The 25,295-nt window shown below is 44.7% G+C and overlaps 2 protein-coding genes across 4 annotated transcripts in view; one reads left to right on the forward strand and one right to left on the reverse strand.

The window, feature by feature from the left end:
• Positions 1 to 25,295, forward strand: part of LOC128297848 (peripheral plasma membrane protein CASK) — a 217,489-nt gene that overhangs the window by 58,527 nt on the left and 133,667 nt on the right. The gene's annotated exons all lie outside the window — the stretch shown is intronic.
• Positions 8,470 to 14,287, reverse strand: LOC128297849 (alkaline phosphatase). Its single transcript, XM_053033558.1, has 8 exons — positions 14,203 to 14,287; positions 13,722 to 14,056; positions 13,385 to 13,577; positions 11,984 to 12,156; positions 10,144 to 10,308; positions 9,560 to 9,731; positions 9,211 to 9,380; positions 8,470 to 9,035 (listed from the first exon to the last, which is right to left on the reverse strand). The coding sequence occupies exons 1-8, from the start codon at positions 14,282 to 14,284 to the stop codon at positions 8,685 to 8,687; spliced, it is 1,641 nt and encodes a 546-aa protein (XP_052889518.1). The 5' UTR covers positions 14,285 to 14,287; the 3' UTR covers positions 8,470 to 8,684.

A 25,295-nucleotide genomic window follows, 5' to 3' on the forward strand; every position in this document is an offset into this window, starting at 1 on the left:
ACGTCGATGTTATCCCGTACATTGCTGCGTTTTGAATCAGTGAAGTTGGGGTAGAGTTTGAAAAACAAAAAAAAAACAACATGAAATGTGGAAGACACATCGTTGATTCAATGGAATTCGCACGCGTGTATGTTTCAGTGCATCGAATCATTTCCAATCAGTGGTTTTTTGTCTTTTTTTTTCATTCCAATTCCCCAGCTTTTCGCCATTTAGCTTTTATTCTCGAGGTTTGAAAAATGTGTTCTACCCAAGTCGACATCAATATGGATAGTTTGTACCGTACCACGTTGCTGTGGTCGTAAAACATTTCAAACCATTACCGCAAGTATTAATAACGCTCGGAACAAAGTTGCATCCTTTACGATCGTTCGGCAACGGGATAGTAAGGGAAAGACACTTCACATGCTGCGGTATGTAAAGGATCAATGGTTACAGCATGATTCAATTTCAATAAGTATGAAATACATTAATAATAGATTCAATTTCATGTTGAAGAGGAATGTTTTCCCCAATTAAATGTAATGTATGAATGTTTAACTATAAAAGTCCGGGTGTAATAAACAAAGCACAACTCTTCAAACTGACTTCAGCATCCAGCATACAGATCGATGAAGGAAAATCGTTTCACCTTCAGCGATCGTTTTTCGTATTCATGTCTTGCACATCGCAAAATTCGTTTGCCTTTTTCATGCGGTGCGCTACCACAATGTGCTTTCTGTAGCCGCCGCTCTAGTGTCATTGTAGAACAGGCATGTAATTTGTATCGGCGTAGTAGTGTGCGACCGGTAAACATTTCCTCTCCAATACTTTCGTTCACTTTGCACTTGTTTTCACTTGTTTGGTGGAAAGTTTCTTTCCCTGATGGGGGGGTATGGTGATGCTGTGTTGTTGTTGTTGCTTCACTTCTTACAATTCTAGCACAAAAGCTGAAGATTTTTGTTGCTGCCTGGCTCTTTGCTGCCGGTCCAACGCTATCTTTGCAAACGCACGCTCCACGAGCCGCAGCTTACTGCTGGCTCGTTAGAGTCGTGACGAAACTTTCGCCCAGGCTTTAGCAGGTTTGTTCATTTCGCTCCTTTCGGCTTCGGCGGAAGACGGGAAACTCCTGGGGGCTGTGGAGCATTCCGCAAAAGGAAATGGACCGGCGAAGCGGGTGACAAAGCGCATGAAAGGTTCGGAATGGAAAAAAAAGAACTTGAAAAGAAAGGGAACAAGGCGTAGTGGTGGATGGTGGAGAAAATATAGAAAAGTTTTGAAAAATTTACATCATAAATCTATTGCTCGTTCGTTTTTGGGGCCATCGTTTTTTGTTCGAGTGCTGTGTTGCTAGTGGTTGTTTTGCAGGCGCATTGAACCGCGATCGGGTATTTTTCTTTGCCCGTTTTAGAGCGTGTCGGAATTATGATGGCACAGCAGATAATGGATTGGTAGCAGCGATATGAAATCGTGATCCGTAGTTGATGTGAATGGTTGACTTTCACGGGGTTCGGGGTTCGGGAACGGCATGGCAGATGTGTGCGGAAATGTGTTCAAAAACTTGAACCATCCGGGCACGGCAAATGGGAAGAATAGCAGAAAGTTAAATTTTCTATACGGTGGTTAATGTTACAAGGAAACTGAATACCCAACTAACATGGAAAAAGTTGAACAGATCTTTGCATTAAAACGAGGTATATCCTTCTTTGATTTATCGACCTCCAATTGAACGAGTCTACCAGCGACGAGTGAAATGGCATTTGATTTTTTGGTGTGTAACAGTTCACACTGCCGGTACACGTCCGTTTAGGAAACGATACGAGAAGGATAAGTGTGTTTTGCGGTAAAACCGAATTGATTTCTTTGAAGTTCCTTGGTTCGGTGGCTTTTTTGTTGTTGTTGTTTTAACAGAGCATGGAAAGACAATTTATTTATAGCTATCTAGTTCCAACTCTTCGACCGAAGCTTACGCAAAGCTCGCGCAACAGCGGGAAAGTAACAAGGTACTGCGCGAGTTTTGTTGTTCGCAGTACGTAAAATTGATACTCGAACATACTTCTTGCAGTTCATCGAGCCGCACGGTGGCTCCCCATGGCTCGGCACCGTTTTGAGTTGCCGTGCGTTTGTAAGGATTTAAATCAGCTTCTGTGTTCTGTACGTTCCCCCATGCAAATGGCATTGGTTGCGTCCCGACACACCGGAATGAACCCTGCTTGTTGCTACTGTTTTATTTACATTGTACTCATATATTTTCTTCTACCCTTGCGCACAGAATAACGAATGCGGGCAGAGTTTAATAAATGTTTCTTTTCTTCTTTTTTCACGGCTCCTTTGCTGCGCTGCGGTGTGCTGCACAACAATAGGTAAGTGTCATGAGAACGGTGGCGACTTTCCCCACTGCCGGTCTTCGGTTGGTGGTTATCGATTCGACCCTTTGCTTCGGAAGGAAGGAGGGAAGGAACGGAATGGATGGGACGGAGTGCCTCCGCAGTGGGGGGTGGGTTCGAAGCCGCACAGAAGTTCAAAAATGGGCAAAATACAAACGATCCGACGTAATGGTCGGTGAAGAAGCATCGTTCGCTTCCTGCCGCAAGAAGGCACGATCCCGCAAGGCAAGTCGTCGAATGGTAATGCAATTTTTCATACACTGATAGATGGTATCCATTTGTCACGCGGTTGCGCTTTCGCGCGCACCGAACTAGGGAGAATCGTCATCAAGGAAAACATGATGATGATGGAATCGCCAAAGTGCTGTAAGACATTTTCCTGCTACGAACTAACGTGGTTTCCCATTTTTTCTTTTAGCGTTTGCTGTTGTTTTGTTGATCGTTGAGTCGAAACATTTTTAATGTAACGTGTCGAAGGGGACGTGAATTGAAATAGTAAACGTCGCTTCAAAGATGAACCACCACCACCAACCAGCCCATGCAATCAGCCACGGGCAGGAAAATTGGATTGGGAAAGAAGCGTTCGCGAAACGTTTGGTGGTCAAAGTAATTGGCTCGCCATTAGCGATAATTTTAGATGCAAAAACGTGAAATCAGAACCGTCTGGTGGTTTTCTTTTGGCCATGGCCCGGTTGACAAGTTCGGCAAGCAGAAGGGGAAAAAAAATGTGTAAAATGTTCTAGCATCCCTCTTGGAATGCCTTTTCCAAGAGCGGGCGAATCTTAATGGCCATAATTATGACGATGACGGTGATTGAGGGTTTTGATCGGTTGAAAAATGTTTCGGTACAATTCCTTGTACGCTGCCGTGAGTGTATGCGCCTGAATGTAGACTATTCGGTGGGGTTTTTTTTTTTTGCACTTTACCCAACGGTACAATCGAGTGGCATAATTAATATTGCGGTTGTACAAGAAGTTTTCTTTTATACAAGAAAATGCCGCCCGTACCGTTACACAATGGCAGCCAAGAGTGGCCGTGTACGAACGGGCGAACGATGAAAAACGAAGAATCAAGAAACGAAAAGGATTCATTTCACCCGTGTGCATCCCATTGTGCTTGGCAGTGCTGCGAGCGATGGATTGCGACCTATTGGTCGTGGCAGATTTTCCATTGAAATGAGAATGAAAAGCATTCTATAATAGAGCAGAACCTCCGAGAGGTTGTATGCGTTTGTTTTTTTTTTTTCGTTTTAGCCAAACGAAGAATTAAATCGACCTGTCCTGACTCATCACGCTTCCGGGGTATACCTGTCGCCGGCTGCACACGGGTGCCAGCACAGCATCTCCATGCCTGACCAAAATAAAGCCAAAGCGGGCAGGGGTGGTGCTAAAAGGGCCCACTTCCACGGTCGCCATTACACGACATGGGGAGCTAATATTTCAGATTCCGTTGGCAACGGCAACAGATGAAATAGATAATGCCATGCTGGTGAGTGCATCGTCCATGCCCTGCCGTCTCACCCGGCTGCTGCAGGGTTTCTGCGACCCCGTTCTCCCGTTTGTCGGGAGTGAATATTAATATTTTTCGCTTTCCTGCTGCGAGTGAGCGTGTTTTGTTTGAATTTCATTGAAATGGCGCGTCCGTAGCGGGTGTGTAATGGGCGGCCTGGTCTGGTGGTGTGGTCGGGTGTGAAGTGGTTCAGGTCGTATTATTTCCGTTCATTGGTTACCATGGTGGTAGATAAACTGGTGGGTGCAGCAGTATGCAATTTTTCGTGCGCATATTGTGCTTTGAAATAGTTTTGCCCTGGGTGCACGGTCTGCGGTGCGTACAGTTTAAACGGGTCTGACGGGAGAGAATTGAGTGCACGCTGTATGATGTATTCATTTTAATTTCATGGAATCAAAGGTACATATAAAGGGCGTGTATTGTTTTAGCTTACAATGCAACATTACAGGACAAACTATGTCCCTGTTTCCATTGTGGTAACTGTGAATGATATCGCTGACTGGCTAGTGTAGTGGTTTGTGGTTGGCAGTGTACTGAAGTTTTTAGTATTGTAATAGATATTTTTATTGTTATTTCTAAAATTTTATTTGTTCTTCAATTATTTTCAATTAACTAATGCAAAATTTATCAAATAGCTAAAATCATAGATTAGTTATTGAATATATTAGCCATCAATAGCTACCATTTGTGCCTATCTTTGACGCTATTCATGAAATCAAGCCATTTTTTTAGTTTTTAGAAGATAAGAACTGTTGATCAGTCAGAACCATGTGCCATCGAACAAACCATTAGTTAGTCGGATAACACAGTGTCTGGTGAATATGGCCAGGGGCTTAGAATTTTACATTTTACGAGTTTTGCTAACATTTTATAACAGGCTTTGCAACGTGATTCTGAACTTTATCATTTGGCAGAGTTACCTTGTTGCTACAATTTGCTTTTAATGTTCTACTCATTCGCACAAGTGGACTTGGAGACGCTGGATTCCGGAAGTGATGGATTTGTTAGGTTGCAGCCGTTCGTAGTATAGAACATCCAACCGGTTCCACCAAAAGGCGATTAATTGAACATCGTTGAAGCTTTGCGGTCTTCCTTTCCGCAGATGGTCCTTTTCATTCATCTCTGTGACCTTTTTGATGTTAACAGTACGCTTTAGAAATCGTTTTCTCCGTATGAAAATTGACAGTTTCCTTTCTGTGGATGGTGCTTTTCAAGTATTGCTGTAGCCTTTTCGGTGTTGACGGTACGCTTCAGTAGCTGTTTTCTCCGCTTAGAAGAAGAAAATGACAATTCAGGCAAAGGACGATTGCTTGAGAATAATTAAGCTGTTGTAAATAACCAAAAGCCTCTGTCGCAACAATAAAATCATTTATCAGACAAATCAGTCCTTGATATAAATGATTTTTCGTTTGCTCTTATATTCGTCTGTAGATTTAAAATACACATGACAGTGGTATCAGGTCATGTGCCTATTCTTAATGCCCGCAAAAATAAGCCTACTGGCTTTGGTTATACTTTGCTCAAAGAATAATGTTTCGCCGCCCGGTCCAGCATAGATGTATTTCCTAACTCTCCCGTGACTCATTCAACAATCTCCATCATCCGTAGAGAGAAAAATTGCACCCAAAGTGAGGTCCATTCTTTCACTCTCCACCAAATAAAGTGCACTGCCAGTTGGATTTATTGTTGCTGCCACCCCCCACTCTTGTCCACCATCGCGCCTCACTATTAACGACCGCTGCGAGCCGTTTGTTTTGCCCCATTCCACACCGTGGCAGTTGCTTCCAGACCTGCGATATGGGACAACGCAGTGTACCGGTGCGGTGTGCGGCTCGGTTGGTTGTTTGCAAGTCCCGCGAGGCGCGCTGTAATACATACTAAGTACGCGTGGCGTATCGAGACGCGCCATGCTTAGCAGCGATTCGATTAAAAGTGGAGAGTTCGTTGGATGGCGGAAGGATTCATATTACGGTTATATGAATCCAAAATGAGTGCTTCGCCGGCCCTGTTGCCGTGGTCAGCGGCGCCCAGCGCGCCGCAACGGGCATAGAGAAATTAATAGTTTCGGATAGCTTAGTAGCTGTAGGGCGATAGGGCGTTTGCAGAATTTCGCTGGACACCGTTCACACCGTGCCGAATGTTGGACGAAGTGGAAGTTTCCCTGAGGGTAAACTCGGGCGCGTTCGTTGGAAATCCATCCGGCGCTCTAGCATCGAATCATTTCGAAACCAGTTCGTGCGAACTGTTCTCGACGGGCAAACAAGTAATAGCCCGGCGTGCGCGCCCGAACCTTCCACCGGAGAACCATAATGTAATAATTCCCGCGAGAATTTCATGGACATTGGTATATGGTTTGCCCACGGTGCGGATTGAGCCGGGCAGGTTCGAGTGGAGAAATATGGAAATAGTTTCGCTTTGGTTTATACGCTTTCATTGTATGTTTTTTACACTCACCGCGAAGGATTCATTTTTTGTTTGCGCCCGTTGCATAAATCCAGGCGAACGACTCGATAACCGGAGCCCTGTTGTTGCTTGGAAGGATTGCTTACGGAAGGATGATGCATAGATTGCAGACCGGGCACCACAGCATTTGCTGATGGTCGAACCGAGTTCGTTTACGTTTCCGCTCGGAAAAAGCCGTTCTATATTTTGGATGGATTGCTTGAGTTTCTTTTTGCAGCCCTTTTTTACGATAGCAATTAATGGTGGCAGTGCTAGGGCAGGTTCAAAGAATCCACTGCTGCTAAGTGGAAGAAATATGCACTGCACAGTGTCTGCACTGACGGATCGAGGGTACCAGTCCAGGAGAGAGTAGCGTGGAAGAATATGAGCACGACAAAAATGATCAACTCAAAGTTATTATTACGGTAAAACGAAAAGTAAAAAAACTAGAGCAAAAAAAAAACACGTAATGGTGGCAAACAAAAGCAGTATTGCAACGTGATCTACCCGTAGCACTTGCCTTATGGGATGCAATTTTCCGCGCGGTCGTTTTCCATTCGGTTAGTGGAAGCTTCGATTTGAAAAATGAATCACTTAAATAAAAACCCCCGGCACGCTGCTGCCATTTCGGCCAAAGTCTTTTAATATGCTTCGAAGGCGCATAATAGGCGCACGGAATTGGTTGGTGGGTTCGCCCTTTGTTTCGTGCCACGTAAAGTGACGCGCGGGCAGTAAAGCCCTAAGATCCCTTCTACTTGAGGCTCACTCCCGATGGTGTCGTTTCCGGCGTGGGATTTCGCTTCCTTAACCGTAGCGTGGACGTGATTTATGGGAAATAAGGCTAGCAGGACTAGCGACCGGAGGAGAGTTCGAATGGTGAAAAAGTAGTTCAATAAGCGCAATGGGGAATTTTCTGTTGGGTTACAGAGAGAGAGAGAGAGAAAGAAAACAAAAACTTACCAGAAATCGAATGTAGAAATATAGTTTGGTTGGTGTTAGGAAACGTTTATTGTAGCGCCCTCATTTACTCGCAATTTGCTAGTGGCTGTATGTACGCTATTGTATTGGTTGCAGTATGCTGTAGGTACCGAGCAGTTTAATTAGTGTATGATTTATCGCAGAGGGCTTGCAGTAGATTGCACGCGATGTGAATGATGGAGGTTGGGTTCTGTTGAGTTTCGTTTAATTGAAGTTTTCTTTTTTCTTGAAGAAGCAGGCAAGGGAAATTTTTAACAATGCAGAAGAATGTTTTCCTGCAAGAGCAAGCACATGGAGGAACATACTATCTTTTGTTTATTTGCTATTCTTTCGTGGAAGCTTTTATAAACTATATTTTTTAATTCTGAACATATTTGACGCAAAAAAAATCGTGATAAGCATTTTTAAACTTCAAAATTCTACTAATACTATAGTTGGTACACAAATTCAAAAGCTTAAAACAAAGACATTTGGATATGCAGTGTAGCCAATGGAAAGCATGCACATTCATGCCTACCAACAAAAATTTTTACTTTTTAGGAAAACAAAAACATCAAAATTGAGAATTGAATTTTAAATATTTAAAAATAATCCGAAATAAAGTAGTACTTTAGTTTTGTACTTATCACTTTTGTAATGTAATGTGTCACTGTTTTGTAAATGAAAATTAACAGTTGAGTACAGAATATCTGGAGAAAATTTCAATTTAATCTGTTCACAGTTCTCCAAGATAATGAAGGAACTGATTTGCAAAACTTTATTTTGAGCTAAACGCGTGTGAGCATTAAACATTGACGTGTGGCAATACATTTGCTGGTATATTAATCCAATATTTTTGCCTGATATTTATAAAAGCTCTAGATTCATAAAAATGTTAAAATAGCTAAGATATAATTTGAGGCCACGTATTGACACTCACCCATAGATTATTTTTTAAATCATCGATGCATATTAGAGAAAATGTCTTGTACTACTATACCACTTATAACAGATAGTGTTTACTCACATGATACATTCTTATGAAAAGTCGTTTAATGAAGACCGTTTGTCACCACAAGGCTGCACACAAGCAGCTAGACGATCTCTTCAAAGTTCTTTCGAGGATGTCAAATACTGCACCGATATATGGTGTGAGCTCTTGGAAGCGTTTCAATCGTTACGCATTTATTACTACGATTGGTAAGCCCTGTTGTGTGGCATCTCAATCAACTTCGCTCGTGCACCAATACTGGATGATAATTAAGCCGAAAGCAATACTTGTACGGCGAAGCCATGGTCCTTTCGCTTTTATACCTTCGGTGTCATTTGCGAACGTAGTGAGATTCTGAAATTCTTTCCATCCTTCATTCCTTCATCCACTGGCCATGTAGGTAGGTAAAGCAAGTCTCCGGTTTACGATTGTTCGCTGGCGGTGCAGGACGTTCGCCCCGGGCCAATGCAGGCCGCATACGCCATCGCGTGCGGTATAAAATGCTGCTCGTAGGTACCGCTGAACAGATGCGCCCAGGGACCGCTGGCGAAAACGGCCACATCGTCGCCACCGTGCGTTTCCAGCCCGAGCGGTACCGTGCTCGGAAAGGCGAACGATTTGTCCCGCATGTCGACCTGGTTCAGGTCCAGCCGTGCTTCGGGCCGCACGTTTCGATCGTAGCCCGGTCCGTTGGCGTAGCTGATGGTAGCGTACGGCAGCTCGTCATCCGCCCGCTGGCCATTATTAACTCCGAGAATGTCATTTTTGCGACTCTGTGCGTGTGTGTGTGTAAGAAAAGATGAAAAGCGAAGGACACGAGCGTGATTAGAGCATCATTTCCAACCGGATGGTACTAGATGGTAACGGGTGCAAATAAAAAAACCAAACGAACGTAGGACACAAGGTTCCACAAGGCTCCCCATCCTACACCTGCTTGGCATCACTTACCGAGTAGCCGCTCATTGTCATCGTGTGCGAGTGATCCGCTGTTACGACAATCAGGGTATTATCCTGGCTCGTGCGGCTGCGTGCCATCTCGATAGCTTTGGCGAACTCGACCGTCTCGTCGAAGGCTCTTATCGGCTGAGTGTAATGATGCCCATGATCAATCCGGCCACCTAGTGTGGGGTTTTCGTTTCGTCCGATCCGCAAACGCCACGGAATAGATAGAATGTGTACAATAGTTTAGTGCTCGCGTCTGAGTGACTGGCTGGCCATGCGAAGGCATGCAACATTACAGCCGTATAATGGAGAAAACGGTTCAGAAAAAGGGTCCAGTTCTTGCAGTGTCACGTACCTTCCACAAATAGAAAGTAGCCATTGTCATTGCGCTCGAGTATGTCCATCGCCTTCGATACCATCTCGGCCAGCGTCGGTATCTGCCGCTCGTCCGCGTCGAGGTGATAGGGAAGATGCTTGCTGCTGAACAGCCCGAGCAGATAGTCCAGCTCGCCCCGTTCCGTGCTGGTCTGCGTATTTGGAAGACACACACATGGAAGAGTTATGCTGCGTTCTTTGTTTCATGTTAGTCATGAATTTTAAACTCGCTTCAATACTGGGCGCCTCTTAGCTTTTTGCGATGTTTGCGCACCGAAAGAGGCTTGTAATCGATGAAGCAACATGCTGCATTGCCTGCAGTTCTTCGTACGTTTAAAAATCTCCTTCCCACACAAATGATTACCACAAATCGTAATTGGTTTGAAGTTGACAAGGCGCACAATGCTGTGTAACGCTGCAGGACAGACACAAACCTGTCAAACCGACCAATATTGTAACCCAATAACCAAAAGGGATACTATCGCCATTGTAAGTGTGTTTGAAAGAGAGCACAGTGTGTGTGTGTTTCTTTTTTTTGTACTTTGCTTTGCTACCCCTAATTACCTCGAGTAATTGGATACGGTTCTGCACGTATGCAGATCGGTGATGGGAGTGATGATGTTGCCAGTGTTTAATTAAATCCTCCCCGTCCGTACGCTTGCCGCGGATGCCTTCGATGTCGGTCTGGTGGGTGGGCAGGAACTGCCGGCGGCCTCCGCCCATGATAACCTGCCGAAACGAAAGACCCATCATATATAGCAACACACGTCAAATTGTACACATTTTATCGAGCGCTTATCGCAGTACTGTAAACAGGTTTCTTTAAAAAAAAGGGGAATGTAATGTTGTTGCAAGTGTCTGCATGGCTAATGAATGGGAATGTGTGAAATTTGGTTCAAAGTGATTCGCGATAAGTAAGTGCGCCTGATTAGAATTCAAGTTACGAGAGTAAACAAACGGAAGCTTATCAAGACACTTATTGCTGGGAGAAAATTCGATAGCCTGATTGTGAAAAAAAAAATCGCATTTAAATTGATTCCTGTTTGGATGTTTCGCTAACTGTTGCTTCTACATTTTGTTTGTTTGTGTGTAACTTGTAACGCACTCAATGATGGGATTGACATGCGGTTCTTAATACACCAGACTTCCCACGGATTTAGGAATTTAATTTTATCCCCGTAGTGGTGCTATACTGGTTGTTGAACCAAGCTCCAAGTTTGGAGTGATGCAATTGATGTCATTTAATTAAAGTTGACGTGCACTTTGATGTGTGTGATCTCAATTATGTTTGCGGTTGAATGCATGCCACACACACACACACACACACGTACAGCGTGAAAGAGTAAAAATGTCCTGAGGCTGCTTGTGCCCACTGTGTCAACATGTACCAGCTCGGTTGTTGAACTTTATTCTTAAGACTTGCATTTAACTTTGGATCTAACCAAACAGCATTAGCAAAGTCACAAAAATGATCATCTCCTCCGCTCGGAACACTAATTACGTTCGCAGTTTATTGCAAGCTCCACCCAAAGAGCGTGCAGGAGAGAGAACTGAAGTTGTTTGCGGATTAGGACAATCGTAGATTTTCGTTCCCACTCGGCAGAGTGCATTGTTCGAGCGCGATGCAAGAAGGGCGCCTGGGTAGATAAAATGCAGTCCGAAATGGAGAAGGTTCGCGGCTAGCGCGTATGAAAGCATTCGGGGCACACATTTGCGTTAGGGATTTGAACAGAATTCGATTATAGTTGGTTTGCGGCGGTACCGGCTACCTCTCGCTTATCACATATTGGAAAGTTTGAGGTTAAGTCTGAATTGTAGATGATAGTCGAAAGCTTAAGAAGGATATACACTGACCGAATGCTGTTTGATAAAGTGAAGCCCTCCCGCTTAGCACCGCCAGGGGGCTATTCGATAGTGCATTTTACACTCGGTGACACAGTGCTCAAAACCCTGTCCGAATCCCGACATGGAGCAGGTTTTTTTTGAGGGGGTGTGGGAGCTGAGATTCTTTTCGACCTGAGTTCGTCCTAATTTGATTCGAGGTTTGTTCGACTGTGCGCAGTGGAGTAGAATTTGCGGTCAGATGTCTCCCCCAGCGTGGCCAGCTCCGGTGCAATCGTTTCAGTGAGCAGCAAATGAATAACAGGAACAGGAACCCGTATATTCCCGGGTTCTCCGCCCTGTGGCTATTGGGGTGTGCAAAGTGAAATGCACCGACCCTGCTGGGTGCATCGACGGTTACGGAGTGAGCGTTCGGTAATATCTTGCTCGAAACTAAACCGAAGGATGTGCGCAGTGTGTCGAGATAGTGTTTGGATGGCTTTGGGTGCTTCCGGACTTCCCAACTCCCTCGGACTAACTTCCCACTGTGTGTGTATGTGTGTGTGCATTTTGGTTTACTCACTTGCATTTGTTTGCCGACCGGGCCATGGATAAGCTGGGTGGCAATATCTTGGCAAACGGTCGGATCAAAGCCGTCCTTCTCGATAGCATCATTCGACTCCCAGTTGCGATTCGCCGTATGGGCGTAAACGCCGGCCGGTGAAGCATTCGTTACCTCGGTGGTCGTTACGAATCCTGCAAAAGGCAAAACGGTAAAAGAATACATGACGAACGCCTCGACGGATAGTTTTGGCCCGCTCTCGTACACCAACAAGGTCAATCGAAGTTTGGGTATCATTAATGGGACGATTTTTTTTTTTTTTTGGTCGCCTCTTTGGCCTCTCGAATGCTGCTGAATGTGGTGGTTTTGTTTTGGGTTTGAGCTAGTTCTATTAGCCGACGTATGATGTTTACCCGCCGAGTCAGGGAAGTTCTTGGGAAAGGGTGTGTATATAAGGGAAACCCGACCGTTGAGGATACTCGGACCAAAATCAAACCCCGACCCCGGGGTCAAACTCTCGGGCAAAGGGTTGTGAATGGGAATGCGCAGAAGATGCAGAAAGTATGTCAATAAATTTGCATAAAATATTTACGAAATCGCAGAGGGATGTGTAATGGCGAACACGGCTGTACCGATGCCCTTACGAGACTCAACAGCTTTCCGGGGTTCCGGGGTGGTGAATAATATCGAGCTGGTGCTGCCAGCGCAATCGATTTTGCCGAGGACATCTTTGTCGCACTGTAGAGTTCCCCTTTTTGTGCTGTCGGTGCATTTCTGTCTGTCACATGGCACGGGCCGGAAATGCACGTTCAGTTCCTCCTCCTCCTCCTGGGGTGGGGAGGCCGTCCACCCAACAAACAACCCGTCCATGGATCGCCGCCCCGTTTGAGGTTAGGTTTGTGTTCTAGCTTTTGCAGAAACGTCCAAGCTATGAAAGATGAATGTCACAAACAAGAGCGAACCATGGTTGGGATGGGAACCCAACCGGAGGCTGTGTGTGTGTGTGTGTATGGGAAAGCCATCCTCCATCGTAGCTGTAAAGAAAAATGCCTCGTACCATCCGAGCGCGGTATGTTGACACAATGTGACGAATGATTGACGAATGACAGTGTGCTGGAGGGGGAAGGAACGGAACAACAGATACCAGGCGAATCAGGGCGAAGGGTGGTTTCAATTGTTTTTGTTAGGCTTCCCCCCCCCACAAACCCCGCACACAAGGTCCGTCGCGTGGTCCGTTTGAAAGCCGGGACTGGCACCGTCGGTGAAACAGATAAGCGGTTGCGAGTGTAAAGGGAAGCGAGCGAGGGTAGATTGAGCCGTACATTGAGCAGACAGCCGCGGTATTCGATGGTTGCCATGTTGATGATCGGCCCGGCTGATGAATGGGAAAGAGTTTGGAACGATAGCGAGATGGGTACACACCGGTAGCAAGGCCTGCATCCTGGGCCCATTTGGCAATGGAATGTACATGGTTGGCGGTGTCGTTCTGCGCCTGACAGTCCCCGAGGGCGGCGGCCGCCGTAAGCCCGATCGTGCCGTAGTTAGCCTTCACGCCGGCCAGGTAAGCGGTGGCAGTGCATGCCGAATCAGCGACCTGCACATTGGCACAGTACGTCTGGGAAGGAAAAATGGAAAGTGGGGACGCGTTACACGTCAGTGAGCCACAACTCCGGGAATGAATATTTGATTCAATCAATCCGTCACTGAGCTCGGTTTGAAGCACCGGGTACCGCGGTGCCCGGCGGGCCCCATTGCCTACCTTGGAGAGCCCGACGTACGGGAACCGCTCGAACGAGAGCTCGGTACTTTCGTCACCGATGTAGACGCGCGTGGCAGCCAGCGTCGGTATCGAGAGTCCATCACCGAGAAACATGATTACATTCTTGGCCACCTTCCGGTTGAGGTGGTTCTTGTGCAGCTGCCGGTCGAGAATGTCTTGCGCGAGGTTGTTCCAATACTGGGCATGGTGTTCCGGTAGGGTCGGTGGTTCAAAGCGCAGTTTGGGCATTGTTGCGGACGAACGTTTGGTGCGTTGGTCTGTTGCTGGCAGCGTCTCCTCGAACAGGAACCGCTGAGGGTGCATCGGATCGTATTCTGCACGTGTGTGTACAAAATGAAGAGGGACAAAAAAGATCGTTCACAAACATTGTTAACCACAAGTCAATACGTTTTTCGTTTCCGATGCACCACGATACAATGACGGTGTTGCCTATTGCACACCAATGCCAACGCATACTGACCTTCCGCAGCGTGATTGTACAACGGTGAGGTTGAAACTAGGCCACCGACCAGGGCAAGATAGACGCACAGCTGGTACATCATCTTGAACGATAATTACCGCCAGATGGTTTTTGCTCACGAATGGATGAACTCCTCACTGAACCACAGAACGGTCTTGCCCCGCAACGGTCAGGCAACGCTGTGCCGCGAACGACGCGCTACGCAATGTTGGTACGAATGGCGGAAGAAAACACACCTGCACCACACTGGCAACAGTGGACGAACCGTTAAGCGTCTTATATAGCGTCTGCTGATGGGTGATAATAGCGTGTGCGGGCAAGACGTTTCTGCTTCTTTCCGATAAGCCACACGCGGCCGGTCGGCCAAATACCATGTGATAATGGGGATCCCCTCGGGGAATGGGTGGCGCGTTGTTTGCATCGGTGGTGGTCATCTGGATGCAGCATGTTTCTAACAGCCTTCCACTAAACCATTATCGGGATAGCACCGGACAATTACCGGTGTTTGCCACGATTCTGTTATTGCAGCTACCGGAACACTGTTTTACGTTTCATGCGTAACTAGCTTTCTTCTCCTTCTTTAGCGACACAACAATCTTAACAGCAGGTCCTAGCCTTTTTTGGCTTTTTTTTTACTTTATTTGCGACGTAGCCGGATAGTTAGTCCTGCGTACGGAGGATTGGTCCGGATGGGATTTTGGACCGTTTTTGTCGTGTGAAGACCGATGCCCCAAACTAAGGCTTAGTTCATTTAGAAATGGGGCACTTTGATTGTTTTATAGTGGCGCCCCCCGTGGACAAAAATGGAAGTTTTTGACAGCGTTTTGTAGACAATAGTAAACATTTCGCTTTGTGAAAACTTCACGCAATTTTGTTTTCCCTGCTCCAAGATATTCGACATGCAAGAGGAGAAGCGAAAACTGATAGTGCACAACTATCTGCAAAATCCAGCAGTGTCATCTCGGGAGTTGGCAAAACAGTTAAGTTTGCCTAAGTCGACTGTTGCGCGAGTGATTAAAAAGTACAAGGAGACACAGGCGATGGGCGGAGTGGAACCGTGAATCGTAAACTGCGATTGAGAGTCATTCGGAAAATCAAGGCTAACCCAAACATCTCCGACTACGACTTGGCCAAAAATCTTAACGCCGACCGCTCTACTGTTCGGCGAATCCGACTCCGAGAAGGTTTTAAATGTTTTCGAGCAAGTAAACATCCCAATCGAAACATGAAACAACAAACAATGGCCAGAAACCGAGCTCGGAAGCTGTACGATCAAGTGCTGACCAAACCGCATGGTTGCATTTTGATGGACGATGAAACCCACATGAAAGCCGAATTTAAACAAATCCCGGGGGTTAAATTTTATAAGGCTTATGCTCGAGGCAACGTCCCCAAGAGAATCAAATTTGTTTTTGCGATAAATTTGCTAAAAAATTTTTGATTTGGCAAGGAATCTGTTCATGTGGCAAGAAGACCAACGTGTTTGTGACAAATAAGAACATGAATTCGGATTTGTTTAAGAATGAGTGTCTTAAGAAACGTAGTTTGCCATTTATTAGGTCTCATCATGGGTCAGTAATGTTTTGGCCTGATCTAGCAAGCTGTCATTATAGCAAGGACGTGCTACAATGGTTCAACGATAATGGTGTGAAATTTAAACCAAAAACGCTGAATCCACCAAATTGCCCCCAATTCCGTCCAATAGAGCGATATTGGGCAATAATGAAACAAAAACTAAAGAAAAAGGGTGCATTAACTAAGGATATAATACAAATGTACAATTGGTGGAATTTAATGGCCAGGACAGTGGCTGAAGCAGCTGTGCGGCGGTTGATGGGCGGTATAAACAGAAAGGTCCGATAATTTCTTCGTAAAAGCGAAGTGTAATTTTTTTCATATTTTTTTAAAATATATTATATTGAAACCTATGATTCATTCATACAAAGTTTTTCATTTGGATTAATGGTATAAAAGATACCCGCTGTGTAAAGTGCCCCATTTCTAAATGAACCAAGCCTTAGCTTTAGTTGGTTTAAATTGGTAGGAGTTGATAACACAGGTCCATGCACTGTATTTATTGATTTATGATATTTTTTATGTGTTGCGAGCAACGGTTCATTTGAACCAACAGCAGCCTCGTTCAGTAGGTTGACGCTAGGTGGCGCTTGCGTAGCAGGATCGTGCGTTCTTCTCACGTATACCCGTTCAGGGAAAACGGGAGAGAATGCAGATAAAAGCAGCGCGCAGGGACAGCTAGCGTCCTTTTTCGAAACCAGCTTAGGCCAAGAATAGAAGTTTTTTTTTTAACTCTTCCCTCTTTTCACCTTACACTCTCCTTTAAGAATAAAAGTACAGTGTTAAAAAAAGCTACTGGTATCGCCTTTGCTGTAGAGAAGCGGTTGCTGGACGCAACACTATGTGTTGTTAGTTACTAATGTTTTGTGTTTAAAATATTCAAATCAACGTACTATTTCTTCCCAATAAACAATAGATAATCAAACTTCCGCTTGGGTACAAAGGATGGGTTCCAGCTTGGAGTTCCCGGAGATCGCACATAAAGAAAAGTGTGGAAATAAAGTCTCAAAAAAGCTAGAAATTCATTTTGGATACCATTTTCCCCTATGCCCTGTTGCCGTTGGTTGCTGTATGGTATGCTGACTCAGTGTACTTTCAGCAGTTGCAATCGACATGGTCTGCGGTAACCTTAGCACTTCTGGCCGAGTTGTTTTGAAGTTTCCTCGCGGCATGATGATGAAGAGTTAGGTTAGTGTTGGTTTGATGGGTGGAAATAAGCAGCACACTGATCCTCGCTGTTTTCTGCGCACTCAGAATTATGCGCTCCGCGAACATAGCGTGCGTGTTTGGGTGGTTGATGCTAAACAAGCTGAAGTACCAAGCACCAAGGAGGGTTGTTAAACACTATCAAAGGTAGCCGAGCGTGGAATTGTCAAAGAAATTGGTGTTGAATGGAAGGTATGATGCTGTGTATGCGGATAAGGTAATATTGAACCACTTCGCAGCATGCATGACGGTCTAGAGCGCGCAGCATTCTCTGCGACATACGCCGGAGCAGTGTGGTGTTGATGAATCTCGTCATTTTATGCGTTTTTTTTTTGTGTGCGCTCATGCTACAGGAATCACGAATAGTACACAACCGGGAGCTTTCTTGTAATGATGTTGTGCTAACGTAGAGTGCTGGTCTGGTTAGTAGAATTTCATACCCATTTTTGCCATGCAACGATGCTGGCTCGTCGAATGTTTTTGTGAAATTCTGTGCAATCCTGTGTAAGCCTCCTGTTGAAAGGAAGGAAACCCATACGGACTATGCAGAACGAGCAGTTTCAGCAGAGAAGAGCATAGTAGGTTTGTAATTTTGCAAATATTTGGAAGTGAATAATGGAACACATTTTCCATTTTGTGCTGAGATAGTGTAAGGAAGCAGTGCCATGCTGTATAATTATTAAAAGCTGATGGAGATTATGTTACAAGGGACCTTGAAGCTCATTTATTGAAGTAATGCAGCTTACTCGGGCTATTGTTTGTCCATTTGTTTTAAAAAAATGGTCCGGACTTTTGTTGTGAAAAATGGAAATGAATGTAGTGGAAAAAAAATTAAATGAGAATTTTATTAAATATACCATAAAAGAGTCAAATATGGTTTTCTAAAACAATTGTATACGGTGTTCATAAAAGTCTAGTTTTAAATGTAATTCCCTTATGCTAATTCACTTCCACTGCCGTTTGTAGTCCAATAAAGCGGCTTTGGTATTATCATAAAACTGTCCATATCAGGAGACACAAACAGCACGTGCTGTTTGTCCATTGCCGTGAGTCAACCGTTTGTAAGAGTTCATCGTTTTCTTATCGTGCTTTGATAAGTCCCACCTGCTTCTTACACTAACGATCCAGCAATTGTTTCTCAGCATGATTTTTCATCGCTAGTCATCGCTTGCATAATCATTGTCCGCACCTTCTGCCCTAATCGATTAAGGAATCGAACAAGCTTTCGATTGTCACGCTAGCGAGTCTCATGCGCAGCACGTGAAAGGTGTGTAAAATGCGTGCAATAAAAGCGGGCCCGCGATAGCGCGGCTAGACGAATATGTTTGCTTGTGAGCAGAATGATAAGATCGCTGAATAGCACACGGGGTACGGTGCATCCGCTCGTGCACCGAACATGTGACGGAACATGCGGGGATTTCATCATACTTTCAATTTTGAAATGCTGATCGATTAGTAGATTAAGTGCGCTAAAAATGGCACACCCGCGCACGGTTCGGTCCCGTTCAGTTACCGAGTGCTTTTAGTATGTTTGATTGATTATTATCTGTTTCGCAGGTATTTGAGCGATTTGCTTTGATCGACTGGTGCGTAATCTGCGTAGCGATGCTGTGATGCACGATGTGATGTAATATGTGGTTTTGCATTTGAGCAAGTCTGCTGTCCCGTCTTCCCCTTGTTTTGGGGTGGATTCTACGCGTCAACATGATTTCTCGCATACTACAAGCGAAAATGGGCGCAAGGCTTTTGTAGTGTAATTGCGGTTCTCCGGCACTCGGGAATTAGTTTGAAATTTTAATTACATTAATGCACGATGCGAGAGCTGGCGCCGTTGGATAGCACTTCAAACAGCGAAATTGGCAGCGCCTGCATTGTTGCTGGCGGGTCCATCAATATGATATGGTTGAATTTAATATTAAAAGCATATTACTTGCGTCGTCTTTTCGGTGAAGTTAATCGTTCATTTAAAGCCGCTTTGCGTGCGTTTTGTGTGTTGTGTGCGATGCACTGCAGACAAGCAGAGCTTAATGAACGGTATATAATTCCTTTACTCGCAGCAATGTGGAAGAATTTTACTACGTGGGATATTTTTCAATTTTTAATAGCACCCGCTATTAGTGGCTGAAAATGTATGTACAAAAAGTGCATGGAGCACAAGCAGATGCAAAAAAAATAAATTGTCTATATTCAGTTTTTTACATTTCAATGATATGTTCGTACCAATTATCAGTAACGTACCAAATCACAAGACTATTGAAAAGGTGCTGAGCTTATTGCACTCCAACTCTCGGTTAATTAATCGACAGTTTTCAAAAGGCGCATCTTAGGGCTCATTCAATTATTACGTAACGCAAAAATTGTCAATTTTCGACCCTCTCCCCGCTATTGTAACAAAACGTAACACTGGACGCAACCCGCCTCCATTAATTACGTAACATTTCGTTGACCCCCCCCCCCCCCTTGTTTGAAAAAAATGAAATTTTCTTAAGTAATCCATGTAATTCCCTCGTATTTCGACTAATGCAAAAAGAAACAAACATACTGCCTAATAAATTTACTACTCACGCCAGACTGACTTGCTTGATCGTTGCTAATAATTTGAAGCGGTTTTAGAACCTACTTCTATCTATACAGCTACGATTCTGCGTACGATGCTTCATTAACCATGTTTGATTTCAGGCTGTCCGTATCTTTCATCAATATAAATCATCATTGGCATGTACAAAGTGAACTAGAAGTGATTAAGAACAATAATTCGTACGTAAATTATTTATCAGTACTATCATTTCTTATTTATCCAGCAACTATTCTTTTGCGTAGTTGTCTTCTGTTAATTCTCATTATTCATTCTCTTTTTTAACTAACTTATTTTTTGATAAAACACAGATTTAAAGGATCTAAAAAAATAACGAAAGTATGAATACATTTGTTGGGAAAGTAGATTTAGTGAATTATTTTCAGTTGTACGAAGCTGGGAGTATATAGAACTTATATATGATATATATGATATCGAATAATTAACTGATGTATGGTTAATGATTGATGTTAATTGTATAAAGCTCTTTACGATAGTGGATAACTTGGATGCATCATTCTGAGTCTGTTTAGAGCTCTTCAAGCTCAATGTAAATTTTGAGAGTCGACGATGCTTGCTATGTGACACTAAATGCAAACTGGATCCACTACAACACACAGGATTCCAAAATCACCATCTGAGTGGACATCAGAAGTCATCAATGAATGGGTATCAAAAGATACCAAGAAACTTGACCTTTAAATAATTGAAAAGTAGATAGCTAATATGGAATTTGTATAAAAATCTCTTAGATAAGTTAAGTTCTCTTACATAGACTGTGAAGCGGGAATCTAAGTATAATCTTATTGTATGTTACGTAACAAAAATTTAAACCCCCCCTCCCCCCTATGTAACTAATCGTAACGCTGGGCCTGCTCCCCCCCCCCCCCCCCATCATCGTTACGTAATAATTGAATGAACCCTTATGCTGGATAAATGATAAGGTAATGATTCTCGACTCACACGCTAAGACTATAACTCTTCTGCAACATATTCGTCAGAAGCTTAGGTTTTGTCCCGTAGCGTTGGGTTGGGTGTATGTTTCTGCCTATATGCCGTCGAATATGTGATACGATGAACCTTTACATAGCAAACTGCATATACTCGACCGATCGAATTGGGCTTCGCTAGAAAATGGCCGCAAGTAGCTTTCTCTATTGAAAATGCTTCACTGCACTGGTAGCGCTCTGATATAAGCACTGACAAAGGGTTTCGCTTTCAACAGCACCATCACAGCACTATCAGCGCTAACAATCGATGGCAAGTAGGTTGAAGAAAGAGGCAGGGTGTTTTGAAATCCAAAATGCTGCTGCTTGTCACAGTAATCTATTCGAAATATTACTGTGAGCATGTGTGGAACGATGAAATAGATTTCTGTGCGATTTTCACCCGGCAGCGAAACCCTTGGAATTAATGCTAGGGAATGCACGTCCAGTGTTCTATCAACTGTCTGGCCGGATGGATCGAACGGTGTAGCAGTAATTCTAAAATGAAATCCCCTTCGCTTCCTGTCAACAGTTTACAAAGAGCTGCATTGAAACGAAATCAACTGTCGGTACAAAAATCAGGACTGTTCGTTTCTTTATTAATCCAAATTATTCTACTTCAACTCCGGCAGGGTGAGTTGAAGGTACACTCTTTCGAAGGACCAATGGATGATTACAACTCCGGCAGGGTGAGTTGTAGCTCTATCCTAATCGAAGGACTCATCTATTCTTCTTGTCTGTCACTTATATACTCTTGAACGTCATCGGGACGCGGTAGTGATGGGCACGCTTTAGGGATGGGCACACTATAGGGATGGGAACACTATAAGGATGGGAGTGCGGGAACGAACTTACTCTGCTATAAGGATGGGAGTGCGGGAACGAACTTACTCCGGTTCAATGGGAACGGAACATACTCCCCCCCTTGAGGTTACTCAAAACTTATTCTAGCATGGGTTGGGTATCGTTATCCTCAATGGGTAGAACGGAGATTTTTGTTATGCTGCGACGATAGGTAGACCCTCCAATCGATACGTCAACAGCTCGCACTAAGCCATCTTTTCCGGGATAGACAGCTGTAACACGTCCCAGGGGCCAGTTGATTGGTGGTTCGCATCGATTCTGAAGAAGGACGATCATTCCCTCTCGAATATTCGTCGTAGTGCGGAGACTCTTCTTTCTCGGCTGCAACGTATTCAAATAATCGCGACTCCATGCGCGCCAGAAATGTTCGCGCATTAGTTGCAGATGCTGCCATCTTGTTAAACGCGTTGCCCGTACATTTTCCAGGGAGGGTTCTGCTAGAGCAGTCAATTGACGACCAATCAGGTAATGGGCTGGTGTTATCACAAGCGGATCTGCAGGATCGTTGGAGATGGTGAAGAGCGGTCGGGAATTCAAAACAGCTTCGATTTCCACTAGTACAGTGGACAATTCCTCAAAGGTTAACCTTCCATTACCGACGATGCGCTTCAGATGGGTTTTTGTTGACTTCACGGCAGCTTCCCAGAGACCGCCAAATTCTGGTGCATCAGGAGGAATGAAATGCCACTCAATTTCACGCGAATGGCAAAATGATTCAACGGAGTTCACAAACTGTTGGTCGCGGAATTGATTGAACAACTCCTTTAGTTCGTTGTTTGCACCTCGGAAGTTGGTAGCGTTGTCTGAATGAAGCTGATGTATCATACCCCTTCGGCCGATGAATCGTTTTAATGATGCCAGAAAAGCATCAGTACTTAAATCGGACACTGCTTCTAGATGTACGGCCTTGGTTGCCATACAAACGTAGACGGATACATAGGCTTTTATCAATATTGGACGACGTCCGCCTTGTTTGATAAATATCGGACCAGCGTAATCAACACCTGTGACGGCAAAGGGTGGCGACGGTATGACTCTAGTACCAGGTAGGTTTCCCATGAGTTGATTTGAGTTGGTTGGATTCACACGAAAGCATCTCACGCACTTTCGCGTGATGGATCGGATGGTGGAACGAGCATTCAGCAACCAGTAGCGCTGTCTCATTGCATTCACCAACCCCGTCTGTCCAATATGTAGTAGTTCGACATGCATCTGTCGAATCAGATTATGAACTAATGGGTCTTTACTCGGAAGGATAATAGGGTGCCGTCCTTCAAACGGCAGTAGAGAGCGGTCTAAACGTCCTCCCACACGAAGCAGGCCGTCGTGATATATTGGACGAAGATTTGCTAATTCCTTGCAATGCTCATTAGAAATGACACGTTGGATTTCAGTTTTAAAATGAAGTTGTTGGATCAACTTCATGATAGTTTCCGTTGACCGACGTAGCTCTCTGACGGTCAAATATGGGCAGGATTCACGCAGGCTGGATGCCTTTTGACAATTTCCAATAAACCGCAGCACGTATCCCAATATACGCTGCGTCTTCCTAAAATTACTGAATTTATATAGGAAGGAAAGGTCATCGCTACTTACGGCTGAGGTTGCTACGGTGGGCATAAGCTCAGGTAGATCATCGTCGAGAACGAATTCAGCGGGTTCTATTTCGTACACAGATTTGTGGAGGAAGGCAGGACCATACCACCAGAGATTGTTGTTCTTCAACGATGCAACCAGCTGGCCTCGAGAGACAATATCTGCGGGGTTGTCTTGAGACCGGATGTATTCCCATCGGTATTCACTCGTGCTTTCCTGGATTACTGCGACGCGATTTCGTACGAATACCTGCAGTTGATTGAGTGGCTTCCTTATCCAAGAAAGCACAATTGTACTGTCACACCACAGTACAACCTTTCGGAAGGACATGTTGAGGGCTGGTAACACCTTTCTTAACAATCTGGCGAGCAATAGAGCCGCACACAGCTCTTTTCGGGGTATCGACAAGTCATGCAACGGAGCAAGTTTGGACTTGCTGGTGAGAAGCTGTAGCTTCGCAGAACCATCAGGAAAGATGCTTCGCAGATAGATGCAAGCTCCATATGCTGTGGTAGATGCATCCGAAAACCCGTGCAATTCATAGTCCAATACTCCATCAAACGTTACACATCTTGGTATAGCAAGGGTATGCAAATGGGATAACGATTCTTGCAGTTCGTTCCATTCGAGTGTCATCGCATCATCAACTGGATCCTCCCATCCGATTTTAAGTCGCCACATTCGCTGAGCTAGGAGCTTCGCTATTACGATGACCGGTGATACTAAGCCAAGCGGGTCAAAGAATTTGGCGATTTCGGAATACATTTCCCGTTTGGTTATTCGATGATGATCAGTTGAGCGTGGTGCTGGATTGTTAGCGATGAACAGAATATCAGCATCTGGGTCCCAAAGCAATCCGAGAACTTTTATGGTCTCGTTTACTCCTCTCAATTCCATGGGTGTCTTCTTCTCGCGATCTTCTTCGGGAATGTGCTCGAGAAATTGGGTAGAATTCGAGCACCACTTGTGGATTGGAAAACCTCCTTGTTTGAGCAGCATGCTCAATTGTCGTTGAGCTTCGATGGCATCTTCGACCGAATCAGCACCGGAAAGTACATCATCCATGTACGTTTCTTCCTTAACTATCCGGGAGGCGATAGGAAAGGCGGCGCCGTCTTCTTCGACGAGTTGCAACAAACACCTTGTTGCAAGGAAAGGTGCCGATGCGGTACCGTAGGTTACGGTATTCAACTGGAGTATTCGCATCGGTTGGGATGGATGAGGTCTCCAGAAGATGCGCAAGAATCGGCGGTCTTCTTCGGCATGCAGTACCTGGCGGTACATTTTGGATACGTCTCCGGAAAAAGCCACCTTATATTTCCGAAAACGCAGGACGATGAAGTGTAAGTCGTTCTGGACTACGGGTCCAACTTGTAGCACATCATTCAACGACATTTCGGATGGTGAAGCCTTGGCGCTGGCATCGAACACGACTCTGCATTTTGTGCTCGTACTCGATGGTCGTAAAACCGCATGGTGCGGTAGGTAGTACGCAGCTTGGTTTGGATGATCATTGGATTCGGTGATTTCACGGCAGTGGTCCAGGAGTTCATATTCTCGAAGAAAGTCGGTATACTGTGCACGTAAATCTGGATTACGGACAAGACGTTTCTCCAACATAAAAAAACGCTTGAGTGCCACGCTACGACAGCTGTTCAATTGAGGAACATTTTCTTTGAACGGCAGTCTGACGATGAACCTGCCGTCCTTGTCTCGTTTGTAGGTAGACAAGAAATGAGCCTCACAGGCTATCTCTTCTTTTGATAACTTAGGAACGTTGGGCACTTCCTCAATTTGCCAAAATTGTTGCATCATATCTTCAACTTCTTCCACGGATGCTTTATATGAATGCAGCAACGACATGTTGGTGGCAAATGGCTCGACGATGGATCCGGCTACTACCCATCCAAAATGAGTCTCTCGTAAAACCGGCATGTTGGGAGCAAGTTGTAATTGAGTTTCCTTGATGATTTCAAAAAAGAGCTCTGCACCTATCAACACATCCACTCTTTGCGGTTGGTAAAATAAGGGATCAGCTAAAATAATTCCGTTGGGAAGGCTCGAAAGGTCGATGTTCACATGGGAAGACGGAATTATACTAGTCACTTTCGGTGCCACCAAACATTCCAGGTTCACTGCAAACTCAGAAATTCGAGACTTAAGTTTCAGTTCAATCTTGTCGCGTGCCATGGTACGGATGGCATTGATACCAGTAATACAAACGTTCGCAGGTTTCATTGGCAGCTGAAGCCGATTAACAAGCTCTTCGGAGACGAAATTCACTTGTGATC

This window comes from Anopheles moucheti, chromosome 2 (assembly GCF_943734755.1).
Source record: "Anopheles moucheti chromosome 2, idAnoMoucSN_F20_07, whole genome shotgun sequence".
Taxonomy (NCBI): Eukaryota; Metazoa; Arthropoda; class Insecta; order Diptera; family Culicidae; genus Anopheles; species Anopheles moucheti.